The sequence below is a fragment of the Nomascus leucogenys genome, chromosome 1a (assembly GCF_006542625.1).
Source record: "Nomascus leucogenys isolate Asia chromosome 1a, Asia_NLE_v1, whole genome shotgun sequence".
Classification (NCBI taxonomy): domain Eukaryota; kingdom Metazoa; phylum Chordata; class Mammalia; order Primates; family Hylobatidae; genus Nomascus; species Nomascus leucogenys.
In genome coordinates, this window is record NC_044381.1 from 197,499 (window position 1) to 212,912 (window position 15,414).

General features: G+C 42.0%; 1 protein-coding gene across 3 annotated transcripts in view; it reads right to left on the reverse strand.

Annotated features, from left to right (window-relative positions):
- PIP5K1B (phosphatidylinositol-4-phosphate 5-kinase type 1 beta) overlaps positions 1–15,414 on the reverse strand; it is a 307,597-nt gene that overhangs the window by 146,684 nt on the left and 145,499 nt on the right. For all 3 annotated transcript variants that reach the window (XM_030822532.1, XM_003273866.3, XM_030827193.1), the window contains one exon: positions 2,126–2,256. In XM_030822532.1, coding sequence (XP_030678392.1) covers positions 2,126–2,256 — 131 coding nt within the window. The remainder of the gene's footprint in view (positions 1–2,125; positions 2,257–15,414) is intronic.

Consider the following 15,414-nt stretch of genomic DNA (forward strand, 5'->3'; position numbering starts at 1 on the left):
TGGTTCCTACCCACAGAGTTTCTAATTCAGTTGGTCTGGGTGGAGCCCAAGAATCTGCATGTCTAGCAAGTTGCAAGTGTGCCGGTGTTTAGGATTTGGGGACCTCATGCCCGAGCCATGCTTTCCCCAAGTGCCCGTCAATAGTTGGCTGTGTTGATTGGACACTGCAAGTAGAAGAGGTCAGTCAGTGAGGATAGGGGGAGCACATGGAACGTCTTTATACCCCCACATTCAGCTGTAATGCTCTCAGCACCCTAAGCTCACTGTCTCCACATTCCCACAAAAGTCCTCCATTTCTCCTGTTCTTTGTAGCCAAAGAACAACAAAGTTGAAATGTCTGGGTAGAGACCTTCGGAGACCATGAGAGCTCAAACAAACATCCTACAAACACACTTACAAGCATTATGAGCCTAAAAAAAGCATCCCAAAAGATGAAGATAAACTCATGACCCCCTGGCTTTTAAGAGAAAAACATGTAGTTAATACATACTTTTTTTTTGGACTGGTAGACTGTTAAAAACAAACACAGAGAACATTTCCAACTACAGAAAGAAGAGTAGGATCAAGAGCAAGGATTATATCTTGGGCCTTGGGGTTGTCCATTTTCTGCCTGGAATCTGGTTCTCAGGGCTGCTGGAGGACCCTAGACAAGCAGACTTCAAAAGGCCAGTAGACCAACTTTATTCTGCAGCTAAGAGCATTTAAAGAAAAACTAGTTAGGTGACTTTTAAAAATTTATGGGCTCCGCTCCTTGGTGACTATGTAGGGGTTACCACACGTCCATATACAGATTTTATTTTTAGGCAGTTGACACCTGGACACAGAGATAAATGTGTAAAGACAATTCTTCTAAAGATACATATAGATTTTTAATAAGGCAATGAGGATACTAGTAGTAAACAAAGTGTCACTTTAGCTATGTTTACCCAAGCCTGGTAATAACATGTTTTGTTTTTTTTTTTTTTTTTTTTGAGACGGAGTCTCGCTCTGTCGCCCAGGCTGGAGTGCGGTGGCACAATCTCGGCTCACTGCAAGCTCCGCCTCCCGGGTTCACACCATTCTCCTGCCTCAGCCTCTCTGAGTAGCTGGGACTACAGGAGCCCGCCACCACGCCCGGCTAATTTTTTGTATTTTTAGTAGAGACGGGGTTTCATCGTGGTCTCGATCTCCTGACCTCGTGATCCGCCCGCCTCGGCCTCCCAAAGTGCTGGGATTACAAGCGTGAGCCACCGCGCCCGGCCGAGAAATGTTAAAATCAATTCTCACAGCTCCAAAGACAAAATAATTATCTCCAAGTCCCCAAATTGAATATCTTTACTTTTATTTTCTAGATCATTTGAAAAATTCTGTCACTTCTGGTGATACTTCTTATTTAATGATTACTTCTTCTCTTCCTAAATGAAGGTAGTAATAGAATTTTTAATTAGTTTTATTGTGGTAAAATATACTCAACATAAAATTTACTATGTTAGCCACTTTTAAGTGTAAGTTCTGTGGCATTAATACATTCATATTACCATCATCCATTTCCAGATGTATTTGCTTTTAAATAATTGATCCCCTCACCCTAAAATGATGAAAGCTAGAGACAACATGTATGGGTAACTTTGGTATTTTTGCAAACAGCAGGATTCTCTGTTTTCTGGAGGAAAGTTAAGTTAAAGTCATCATAAAAGAGAAGAGATAAGACTAGACTCAGATTTGAGGCCCAATTGTGGGCCTACCAGCCCATGCTTTTAAATTAGGGGGAGCAAAAACCTAGCACCAGTTGCTGTTTCATGGAAGCCTTCTTTCTATAAACCCTTGGCGGACACTACTCTGTGATTACTGCACTCTTTCCCACTGAACCTCAAAATCTTTCTCCATATGGTCTTCCAGGCATTCATCACAAGTAATTAGAATTGGTCCATAGATGAAACCTATTTACCATCTCCACGTAAAAATTGCGAGGCATCCTGATGAAACAGGAAGCAAACATCATTTGGACGGCCTTTGGCCCTGCCAAAAGTCCAATATTCACATCTGTACATGTAAACATGTACATAGTAGAAAAGCCCTTCAATATGGGGTTGTCACAAAGAAGCTTCCTTAGAGTGGAAATCATCACAAATAAAAATGTTCTTACCTGGGTAGGAACACACTTTCCACCACATAAAAGTCTTGCATAAGAACATCTCGTTCTGGCTTGGAAGTAAGATTACCCACTGTGTATCCTATTCCCAGCTGAATAGCACCTTTAATAGCAGATGATGCAGTCTGCAAAGAAAACAAGGGTCTCAACATTAGTCTTAACAGTCAGGGCCTTGTTCAATGGTACAGGCGACAAAACATGAGTGAGGTTCAACTCTCTTTCTTGCTCCAAAACAATGACGAGGCTGAGGTTTGGCAAGATGAGAAGTTGCTTCTTCTGATGCAGAATCTATTCCAAACATTAAAGCTCTTTCTTTTCATATTTTTTTGTAATGTTTCTTATAATTTAATTTGGAAATTGCTTACTAGTCTCACCATAGATCCATAATAATTTCTTACATTGATCTGTGCTAAAACACACAGCATGGGGACACCAATATTTCCCATTTATTACTTTTCTAATATCATCCAATAATTAAGCTGATGTAATGTTAACTTGGAGAATAACTACTGTAAGTGTGTGTGTGTGTGTGTGTGTGTGTGTGTGTGTATATGAGTATACACATATATAGTTTTAACCAACATAAAAAGAGAAAAAACAGAATAACTCAATTTAGGACAATTAGAATGTATTTTTTTATGGTGAAATGTGTCACACATTTTATGCCTTGCACTGCCTAATGTAGTGCTACATACATGGTAGGAATTAAATACTTAAATCAGTGGTTCTTCACCAGGAACATCTGACGATATCTGAAGACATTTTTTGGTCATCACAACTGGCGGTGGTGGCATTATGTCTAGTGGGTAGAGGCCAGGGATGCTGCATAGGACAGCTCCCATCACAAAGAATCATTCAGACCAAAATGTCAATAATGCTGAGGTTAAGAAACCCTGACGTGAATGGATGTAATAAAGATCACTTACTTTATAGAAAAGATACTTTCTTTCTAATTTAATATTTTTACTTAGCAAATCTAAGACCCATCCTCACCTCCCCACATGCTTTATATCTTTTTATTTCTTCAAGCTTTTAACACCAGAGAACACCTGTCTATTCTGAAAAAAATTTCTTCTCTTGATTTCTATGACAGAATATGATCCTGAAGCCACTATTTTATATATATATATATATATATATATTTTTTTTTTTTTTTTTTTTTTTTTGAGACAGGGTCTTACTCTGTCGTCCAGGCTGGAGTGCAGTCGTGCGATCTCGGCTCACTGCAATCTCTGCCTCCCGCATTCAAGCAATTCTCATGCCTCAGCCGCCTGAGTAGCTGGGACTATAGGCATGCACAACCACATCTGGCTAATATTTGTATTTTTAGCAGAGACGGGATTTCGCCATGTTGGCCAGGCTGGTCTCAAACTCCTGGTCTTATGTGACCAGGAGCCTCCCAAAGTGCTGTGATTACAGGTGTGAGCCACTACGCCCAGCCCACTTCCAGCTTTTCTTATAGTCTCTCCTGTCACTTCTTCTCTGACCCCTCATATTGTATTTGCTATAATTGCAGTGTCCACAGAATTTGGTCCTTGATCTTCAAGTCTCCTTAATATACCCTGGTAATCAATCCATTCTTAATGACTTAAATACTGTTTCTATTCAGGTGGCTCGCAGATTCTTTTCCATCAATTGAGATGCTGTTCTGTCAACACAAATGCAGTGTATACAGAGCCAAATTAATATCTTACAACCTCTCCACACTGCTTCTGAGATTGGCTTCATTTCCCAACGCAGTGTCATCTTCAGTTACCCAAACTTGACCTCCAAACAGACTACATCTAGAACAGGGCTAGGTCTCTAGTCCATCTATTGCCTACTTTCCCATAGGGGCATCATTTCATCACTTTGCTTATTCTACAATAAAGGTTATATCACCTTTAGTGTGAGGATGACTATCTACATCCTTGACACTTAGGGAGGTCGAAAAATGTCTTTGTGTTTTTCTTTTTTCACATGCCCTTTTATTTAAGATCCTAGGGCAGCAAGATGGCAACAGACTAAGACTTAAGCCCACAGTGCAGTGTTTCTTTAAAAAAAAAAAAACCCTGCTATTTTAATGCTCCCTCTCGGAGCTCTGCAATGCCACCAATTGGCGTCAGTGACCTTTTGTACCAGTAGCTCTGACTTTTAAAGGCTGAAGTGGATTTTCTTCATTTTAACCTTGCATAAAAATTCAAAAGGCATCTCTTCTCCCAAGCGTCACTCAGACTGGTAAGGCACAAGAGGTGACATAAGCACTTCCCAGAGGGCCCGACACGCCACACTGTTCTAAGCCAGATCTATCAACAGGTTCACATGCTGCCCAAGTGCTCTGCACCCCCCCATACCACACCCCTGACGCTGCTTACCAGAACTATCTGTATCTGCTTAACTCACAAAACCACCACAAAAACATCATTTTAACACTTTTTGGGCTGGAACAGCCTGCCAAACAGAGTATCCAATTCTTTGTTGTCTCCACCCTGGCAACAGAAGGTCGTCAAAGCTGTGACTAGTCTACACCTGGTGTTACCAAACTTCAGGAACATGAGAATCACCGGGTACACTTGCTAAAACAGATGACGGTCACGTCCCCAGAATTTCTGATTCCAAAAGTCTGGAGTGAGGACCAAATATATGCTCTTGTTCTAAGAAAAAATCTTTCTTCTCTGGTGTAAGGTTAAGTTTTGAGTCCCTGAGGAGTAAGATTTTGAAAAGAACCCTGCTGTTATATATTTAGTTAAATCAAAAACAGACTGGTAATAATATTACTTTCCTTTCACAGCATTTAAAATTCAGGTGCTCCGATGGGAGAAATAATAAAAGTAGTTATTAATCTTTTTTGACCAACTAATTTATGCCAGGCACTTGATATATGAATAACAACAATTATGATCATGATCTATCATAATCATAGCACATACTAATGTAGTGTTTACTAGTAAATGGCAGGCACTGTTCTAAGTGCTTTCTGGTTATATTAACCCTTTTATCCTCGTGACTCTATGAGGTAGGCACTCTTACTATTTCTATCAGCTCAGGAAGGTTTAGCAACTTACACGAGGTCACACAGCTACTGACAAGGTGAAGCTGGGACTCACCTCTAGGGAGGCTGGCTCCAGAGTCTCAAGTTATACTCCACTGCCTCTAAATCAGAATCTCCTCACTCATTTGACCCTCTCCAGAACCGCGAGGCACAGTAACGACGGTTCCCATTTTACAGGGGTGGATTTAAGGCTCAGCAAGGTTCAGTGACTTGCCCAAGTCCCTTTGCTAGTGTGTGGTGGAGTCTGACTGCCAAACCCAGGCTGCCTCCTCCATATCTGTGTTTGCGAAATGAGCCTAGAATCAAAGTCGGAAGCTCTCTTTTAAGTCTGGATGTTTGACCTCAGCAAAGCAAAAGCTCTGAGAGAGCCATTCCTTTTGGTGAAAAAAGGGTAAAAATTTTATTTGCTTCCAATCATACCCACCCACGGGTAAGCCAAAGAAACACTTGTAAACTTCTTGGTAAAGCTGTACAAACACCATCGTTAATGTCACCACTGGTAACATGGGGACCATGAACAAAAGGCGGCATTTTGCTGACATACTAGGAATGACACCTCAAAGTTTCCTCCTCCCCAGGTCTGTGTAAAAATTAAATGCTTTAATAGTGATACATTTGGGTATCACTAAAAAGCATCTTATATATGGAATCTAAAAATGTTGAACTCAAAGGAGAACGCTGGTTACCAGGGGCTGGTTGGGGGCTGGGGGCTTGGGGAGATATTGGTCCAAGGACAAAATTTCAGTTAGATAGGAGGAATACGTCCAAGAGATCTATTGTACAATATGGTGACTACAGTTAATAATAATGATCATATTTTAAAAATCACCAAGAAAGTAGATTTTAAGCGTTCTCGTCACAAAAAATAACTATGTGAGGAAATGCACGTTACCTCAATTAACTAACTCAACAGAACCATTTCACAATGTATACATTTTTCAAAACATCATGTTGTACACAATAAATATACATAATTTTTACTTGTCAATTAAAAAATAAAATAGAATAAAAGTATCTTGTCTGCTTTGTGGAAATGTCTGAGGCACATCCTAATATTAAGCCAGATGTACTTTGAAACTGTGAAAAAACACTTTGAAACACTACCTGGAGTGTCTCTGATGAGATCAGTAAATGATGATGACAAAGAACCTTCGGTGTGAAGTGCTGGTGATTGCAGTACTAGAACCAATAGTCCTTTCCCTGAAAACTCTAAGCCACCAGAGCTCCCTGCCTTCCTCCGGGATACCACCAACAGACCAGTGACCCGGTGGTGGGTCGCTGGCTTTGCACAACTGAGCTTCTCTGCTTTCCTCTACATGGCTTGGCATATGCTCTAAAAGTGCTAGGACAGGACAACTGCCCCTTTGAGTGCCAAGGGGAAACTTTGACTCCTTTGAAACATATAGGTTTAGGTTTCAGAACACAGCAAACAGAGTCTATTTTTAATTCAGGTTTTTGCAACGGCTAAGTGGAGGCAATATGTTGCCTGGATACTAGAAAAACCTCTAAAGCATTTGATACTCGGAGAAAGGGAGAACCATATAATATCATAAAGGCAAACCACAAACGTTTAGTTTCACAGCTCCTCTGTATTAACCCAAACGTGTTCAGCTATGATGGTAATGCTAAGAGGAAAATGAATATCAGCTTGCATTTGGGTAATATGTTATGGTTTTCAAAGCACTGTCTTTTAACGATCACATTTGATTGTCACAACTGTTACATAGCTAGGTAGGGTTTCTAATGCCATAGTATAGATAAGGAAACCGTGGCTCTGGGAGATGAACTTGGTCTAAATCCCTTAGCTAGTGTGTGCATACTCTGGTCTTCTAGAAGGCTCCCAATGCGGCATTCTACAATTTTGCTTTACTTACCTGAGTTTTCTTTGCTAGAGATGGATCTGATAAAAGCTGAGAAGCAGCGAACAATGAGATAATAATGATGAAAGTTACAATAAGACCAAATGCCTAAGCAAACCCAGTCTTAGAAAAGCAAGGATCTGACAAGATTTTGATGTCCTTACAGGAAACTGCTTTCTACAGCACACTGTCTATAAAATTAGGTCACTTAATATGCCATCTGATACCACTGGCTTTAAAAGGAAATATTGAAACATTTCACGTCAACAACATTTTTCCACCTAAGGTGAACGGATGAACTAATTTTGGGATTATGGCCAATATAGATGTTTGCAGAGTGATTGTTTTCAAAAGTACAAATCTGATCACGTCAGTGTCTTGCCTGAAGCCCTCTAATGGGTTCTCAGCACCCTCCCTGGAGGATTAAGTCCAAATCCCTTAGCTTAACACTGGAAGCCTATCTTAGAATATTACTCCCTGTCTGCTTCCCACCAACTCCCACACCTGATATATATTTTAAAAACCAAATACTCTATCCTTTGAGCAAGCTGAGCTTATGAACCCCTAAAAACTACACGTGAAAATTTTTGCTTGTGTGCATTTTTACCAGGGATGAGGTCCAACGCTTTCTCTGTTTCTGAGAAGATCTATTTTCCCAAAACCACAGATTTTGAGAGTCTAATTCTAAATCAGAGATATTCACTGACAAGGTGCCTTAGACTAGGCCATAAAGAAATGGTTCAGTATCACCTGTTAACAGCAAGAGAGGGCCAGGTGCAGTGGCTCACGCCTGTAATCCTTGCACTTTGGGAGGCCGAGGAGGGTGGATCACTTGAGGTCAGGAGTTCGAGACCAGACTGGCCAACATGGTGAAACCCCATGTCTACTAAAAATACAAAAATTAGCCGGGCATGGTGGTGCATACCTGTAATCCCAGCTACTCAGGAGGCTGAGGCAGGAGAATTACTTGAACCCAAGAGGCAGAGGTTGCAGTGAGCCAAGATGGCGCCACTGCACTCCAGCTGGGGCGAAAGAACAAGACTCAGTCTTAACAACAACAACAACAAAACAGCAAGAGAGTAATTCTTATATGGGTGTATGGAAGGGAGATGCTGACCAGCCTCCCCATTTATTTATTATTTCTCCCTCATTCTGCTTCAGTAACCACCCCGGTTCTACAACATATGCTGGAGTGCAGTGGTATGATCACAGCTCATTGTAACCTCAAACTCCTGGGCTCAAGCCATCCTCCCACCTCAGCCTCCCGAGTAGCTGTGACTTCAGGTGTATGCTACCATGCCTGGCTAATCTTTTCAATTTTTTGTTGGGATAGGGTCTCACTTTGTGGCTCAGGCTGATCTCAAACTCCTGACCTCAAGAGATTCTCCTGCCTCAGCCTCCCAAAGTGCTGAGATTACAGGCATGAGCTGCGACACCTGGTCCACATTCTTTCATTTCTACAGCTCAAACCTAGCTCCAGGTTCTCCCTCCTCTCTCTGAACCTGTACTCAAGAAACAAGGCATAGTCCACTTGTTTGTCCCACTGAGAGAATTAAGGAGAAAGAAAGAAAGGGATAGATTCCCACTGAGAGAATTAAGGAAAAAGAGAGAGAGATGGCATGAAACTGGTTGTAGGACTATGGGAATTATACAGTTTGTGGGTGGGCAAACTTCCTCCTCTCTGAGAGGAAGTGGGACCACCTCTTGCTTCTGGGTTCTTCAAATCATTTCTCAAGTTCTTCCCTGTATTAGTTTTCTGTTGCTTCTATAATAAATTACTACAAGCTCAGTGGCTTAAAACAATGCAAACTTATTATCTTACGGTTCTGGGGGTCAGAAGTCCTAAAATCAAGGTTTTGACAAGGCTGTGTTCCCTCAGAGACTCTAGTGGGGAATCAGTTCCTAGAGTCCACCCGCATTCCTTGTGGCCTCTTCCTCCATCTTCAAAGCCAGCGGAATTGTTAAATCTCTGTCTCCCTCTGACCTCTGCTTCTCTCATCACATCTCCTTCTGTGACTCTGATCTTCTCACTTCGCTTTTATAAGGACCCACCTGGATAATCTAAGATAATCCCCCTATCTCAAAATCTTTAACTTAATCACAACTGCCAAGTGTGTGAAGTTATTGGCAATGTCTTCTTAATCGGTTCCAGGGATTAGGACACGGATCTCTTTGGGGTCCCATTATTCTGTGGATCACACTCCTCTACTTCAGGATTGACTCTCGCATTTTTTCCAGTGTTGGCCCCAGCAGAGAGAAGAGGTTCCCTCAGAACCCCATTCAGTCAGAGGCTGTTCATTCTGCTAGCAAAGATCTGAGCACTTGGTATGAGCCAGGCATTATTTTAGGCATTGTGGGAAGCATAAGCCAAAAAAGAGACACGGTTCTTGCTCTCATGGGAGTTTCTAGTCTAGTGGGGGAAAGAGACATTAAACAGACAAAGATACACATGCATAAAGACAAATGAAGTCAGTGACAGAAAGAACAGCGTGAAATAATTGAGGTCAGAAGGGCGGAGACCCACTCAAGAATGATGGAGTCTCAGAGGTCTCTCTGAGGAATGACCTGTAGGCTGAGACCTGAAAAGTGAGAATGAGTCAACAAGTCGTGTCAACAAAGACTGGCTGTGTGCCTTTGTACAAACTGGGGACATAGAGGGGACCTGAACAGAGTCTTGCCCTTAAGGAATTGACATTTTGGACTACTATGTGTGGTGAGGAAAGACAACGCACATTAGGAGATTAGGGGAGTTGATTTCCAGGGATAGAGAAGCAGTAAGGTTCAGGAACCTAAAAGCAAATCATATGAGTTCATTAGTCGGGTAACAGGGAAAGTGCCAGAACTCGAGGCTGGAAAGACTACACAGACCGAGATCTGGGCCTTATAGGCCATCCTAATGGTTTGATGTGTTTCAATGAGGGAACAGCATTCTTATTTGAAAAGGTTCACTCTGGCTGCTACTTAGAGTAGCAGGAATTGATTCTCTGCTAGAGTCTCTGAAGGAACGCAGCCTTGTCAACACCTTGATTTTAGGACTTCTGACCTCCAGAACTATAAGATAATAAGTTTGCATTGATTTAAGCCACTGAGCTTATAGTAATTTGTTATAGAAGCAATAGAAAACTAATACAGGAAAGAACTTGAGAAATGATTTGAAGAACTCAGAAGCAAGAGGTGGTCCCACTTCCTCTCAGAGAGGAGGAGGTTTGCCCACCCACAAACTGTATCATTTCCATAGTCCTACAACCAGTTTCATTGGAGGGATTATAGGCAGGACAGTGATTGGGGGCAGTTGTAGTGGTGCACCTAGAGATACTGATGGCTTAGAGAAGGGTGATGAATGAGAGGATGGGCAGAGGAGGTGGATTTGAGATATATTGGAGGGAGGGAGACAGAACTTGCTACAAGCTAGAAATGAGGGAGAGAAAAGTACCAGCAATGCCTCCTGGCATTTTCCTTCAGCAGTTGAGAGGACCCAAGTCACGTTACCAAGCTGAGGAAACTGAAGAAGGTACCTATTTTGGAGCAGAGATTCAGGGTTCCATTTGAGATGCTAATGAGATGTCCAGCTGGAGATACTAACATGCAAGTCTGGAGCTTGGGATAGGGGCTAGAGAGAATATCTCATTGTGAGAGTTGTTAGCATATAAATGATATTGAAAACCAAGGGGCTGAATGAGAAAACCAAGAGAGAGACAGGGGAGTATCCAAGGAGACTCCTAAACCACAACAACGTTTAGAAAATAGATGGAAGAAGGAAAAGCTTTGGAGGAGACTTAGGAGTGACTAACACAGTAGAAGAAAATCAGGGAAATATGGCTTCACTGAAACCAAGAAAAGAGAGTTTGAAGAAAGGAGTGACAACCGTCTCCACAAGTAGCTCTTTCATCTGATAATACTAATGCTACAACTTGATGGAATATCTAAAGCTATGAGTCAAATTCTCTATATTTTTCTCATTCATATTGTTAATTCATATATAAACCTAAATCTGGATCTAGAATATTTGACAAAATTATTTGATGGACTCGTCAAATTATGCCATCATTTAAATCATATTTTAGAAGTGATCCTTAGAAAAATAAAATACTATGTTAAGTTTAAAAAGCAGGACACAATACAGATCATAAAATTTAAACAAGAAAAACCAAGTGCATGTGTACATATCCACAGAGGAAAATAAGACAGGAAGGAAATATACCAAAATGTACAATTATTTCTGGATAATGGGACATTAGGTGATTTTTGCTTTCAAGTTTTGTACTTCCCAAGTTTTCTAAATTTTATGTTTTATATCTAGGGAAGGGAATGTCCTCTAATGAGCTATTGCTACCATGTTTTAAAATACATTTTGAGGGATGACAAAGGCATGTTTAGGAGTTGCTCATCTTTTTAGCTTTTTCTTTTAGGTCAAGGTCTTAGCAACAAACCTATGTAATGACTGTGCTTTTATAAAATGTAATCATAACAAGTTTATTTTTGCCTCCCACTGTTCCTCTGAATGTATTCTGGGGTTAGATTTTTCTTCTGCCCCAGCATGAAATGTACGGCAGGTCTATGACCCTTCTGGTGGCTTCTGGAATAAAAGGTCCTGTCCAGGTATGGTGGCTTGCACCTGTAATTCCAGCATTTTGACATTTTGAGAGGCCAGGGCAGGAGGATCACCTGGGCCTAGGAGTCTGAGATCAGCCTGGGCCACATAGTAAGACATTTTCTCTACAAAAAATCAAAAAATTGGTCAGGCATGGTGGCGGCACCTGTAGTCCCAGTTACTCAGGAGGCTGAGGCAGGAGGGTTGCTTGAGCCTAGGAGGTAAAGGCTGTAGTGAGCTGTGATTGTGCCACTGCATTTCAGCTTGGATGACAGAATGAAACCCTGTCTCAAAAAAAAAGTCTTCTGTTTATTCCCAGTCATAGATCTGTAAAAACGGTCTCATTTAGGCATTTGGTATGTATAGTCCAGCTTAATAATAATAATCATATAAAAAACTTATATATGCTTTTGGTAGCCATCTCTCTCTTCCCCCACCTTGCCTGGCACAAGCCGGCCTCCAGCAGTGGGATGGACTTGGGAGCCTCTCTTCTCTTTTCTGGCTGGTTGCTAGAGGGAGGAGAAAAGAGGTAGGAAAGGTCTTTTTTGAAGAGTACAGTTGTAAAATGTACCAGGCACTGAAAAGGCTGCCCAGGTATGCATCTTTTTTTCTTGTGAGGTCCTCTCACGGGATCTGCAGTTCTCCCCTCCAAATGGTTATTGCATTCCTCTGCCTGGTAGTTTCCTGTTGTTTTTCCAGGTCCTCACGTAGACAGGACTGGGGTGACCCCACATTAGCTCTCTCTAGAGCTCAGCGCCCTCCAAGGGTCACATATCATTTGTCTGGAACACTCATCCTCCCCAAGGAGCCTTTTTTGGTTTTGCCATCATCAGAGCAGCTGACCAAAACTTCTCTTCTGAAAACTTTCTGATTTTTCAGAAAAATACTACAGTCTATTTCATCCCCCAGGCTCCAGGGAGCACACAGCACACTCTTCAGTGGTCTCACAGAAGCCTCCTTCCCTAGGCTTGAGATGGTGGGCAGACCCTCTCCCAAGCCTCTCCCTTATGTGGGTTACTCATGACATATCAACGACTCTTTCCAAATTTCCTCTTCCATATCTCACAGTGGGCCAGCCAGGCCCTTTCATAGAGTGGGATGACCATTGGACTGGTATCAGACCACCTCCTTCCCCAAGTTCTACATGGCAGGCTGGCACCTGACCTTGGAATGTGATTATGCTTCCATCCCTTCAGCTTGTCTTGTGTGGGACTGATTCACAGGTCCTGCTGATCACATGGGGTTTGGGCCAGCTGCATCAATGGATGGCTCACTGTGTTCCATTCCACCTGCCACGTGACTGCCAGACTCATCATTCCAAGGCTCTCTTTCTCTTTTTCCTTTTAAAACCACCTCCTAGCATAGAAGCCTCCACTAATTTTTGACCATCTGTAGAAATGAATCCAAATTCTTTGCTTAGCCTTCAAAACTTTCTACAATTGACCTCCTGTTAATGCTAAATGGTGTAATAAATCGATCCTCAAATGCCAAGTCCTGTAAAAAAACACACCCCTAAAACTCAATGTCTTGATTCAAGAGAAGTTTATTTTTTGACAGGGCATAGTCCACAGTGAGTGTCTCTGAATCATGATCCACTTGCCTTTGTCAGGTGATTCAGAGTCTGCCTCCTGCATCCCTGTGGCTCTAGTAGCCCCTAGGATCGTAAAATCCCCCCAGTCCAGCTGGCTGATAGGTGAAGTGAGAGAATATCCACTTCTTCCTACCTCTGCCAGGAAGTGACAGCGCAGGATATCTACCCCAGGCCTGTCCCTCAACCCTCCTTCACGCTGCTCTGTGCCCTGGGTTACCATCAGTAAGGCCACATCAAAGGGCTCCCTCTGCCTTCTAGTTGGGTTTGGCCAATGGGACGCCACGGCAGAAGACTGGAGGGAAGTTTGAGCGTGAGGTCAAAGTGTTTACTTCCATCCCTCCCTCCTGGAGGGTTTGACTTGGTCTGGTTGTGTCCTTCTAAAGGTTACAGCTCCTCTCTGTGGATCTTTCCAGATGATTCCTACTCTAGGATCTAGAAATAGTGCCATTCTCTTACCTTTTCATGGCTTGGGGGGTGGTGTGGGAGAGGCGGGTAACAAGGTACATTTTGCCTCAAGACACTGAACTACCCCCCTTATGGTTTCCCTGCATTTCTCCCGCATCTTTGCAAACAGAGTCTTTTTCTTTTTCTTTTTTTAAAATTTTACTTTAAGTTCTAGGATACATGTACAGAACATGCAGGTTTGTTACCTAGCTATACATGTGCCATGGTGGTTTGCTACACCTATCAACCTGCCATCTAGGTTTTAAGCCCTGCATGCATTTGGTATTTGTCCTAATGCTCTCCGTCCCCTTACCCCTTCCCCGCCGACAGGCCCCGGTGTGTGATGTTCCCCTCCCTGTGTCCATGTGTTCTCATAAACAGAGTCCTTCTTAAATTCCTTCCCAATTATCTGATTTAAGTGTGCCATCTTTTAACTGCCCAGCTCCTCCAGATAATGACTCATTCATAGTACACCAGCAAGGATAAGCCACATGGCCCGGCTCACATGCAAGGAGGGCTGGCTCTGCAGCTGCTTTCCAGACCCAGCTGTGCTTTGGAAGAGGGGGCACAACCTCTGGTGGACCACTTACTGTTTTGGCCACAAGCCAGAGATCCTCTTGCCTCTATGCAAATCCACCACTTCAGCCAAACTGTCCCATTTAAACTTGCCTTGCGATTTCTGGTCTCTGCATCCACTGATCTCTGGGCTTTCCATGCTGTCCTTTTCCATTCTCTTTTCAGTATCCTACCCACTCTTCCAGGTCCAGCTTTACCAATCGTGCCTCCATACAGCCTCTGTTCATTATGGTGGCTAAAAACAGTTAATCCCCTCTCCCAGTATGAATCATTTCATACGTGACTTTTGGGGTATTCTGTTATTTTCATGATTGGCAACTACATTTCTGATATCATTTCTGCAGCATCTGCATTTTCAAAAATAAGAATACTGGAGTTCCATTAAATGATGGCCTTCCCTAGGCTTGCACGGACACTCCATGTGGTGAACGTGCCTTATAACAAGGTTATTCTGACACACTAGGCACTAAACAACCTTGGAAGAAGTCCAGCACAGATCCACTTTATATTTAATTTTCCCTTTTTATCAAGCAGCCTTTTAACAAGATCCCAGCGTATCCATCTGTTTGATAGAAGATTTGCTTCTCAACATTTAATAGGAAAGGCAGAACAAAGAAAAAGTGTTTCATGGTTTCTTTGAAATGATCTCCACCTTAATTTGATTGGCAGCGAAGCATGTTGCCTCATTGGAAAGGAACAGCATGTTGAGTAAACACTCCTCATTAACAGAAAAATACTGTACTCCTAAAGTATTCGTAATACAGCAGCATCCAATTATGCACACTTAATTTCCCTAAACAGAGACAGGCCATCAACTGCCGATGAAATTCTTGATTTAGGATAGAGCTGTTACATTTGCTGTATATACTTGCTGTTATATTAGGCCTTTCAGAAATATTACACTTTAAACTGAGATATTCATTACAAATGTAACACAGTATAATATCCTTAACACTATTCTTACATACTAGGGAAGAATATTTCATTTGTCTGTGTGCTCAAATAAAAATTGTTATTTATTTGATATAAACATCAACTTAGATTCAATAGATTAAAATAAGACAGGATTCACTTTTCATCCTAGAATCAACCAAAATAAAATTTGACAGAATCTTAGGATGTTCGATTTCCCGGTAGAGGACTTGTTATTTGAAAGGTGAAATATTAGTTCGGTGCTAAGCACTGTTTTGG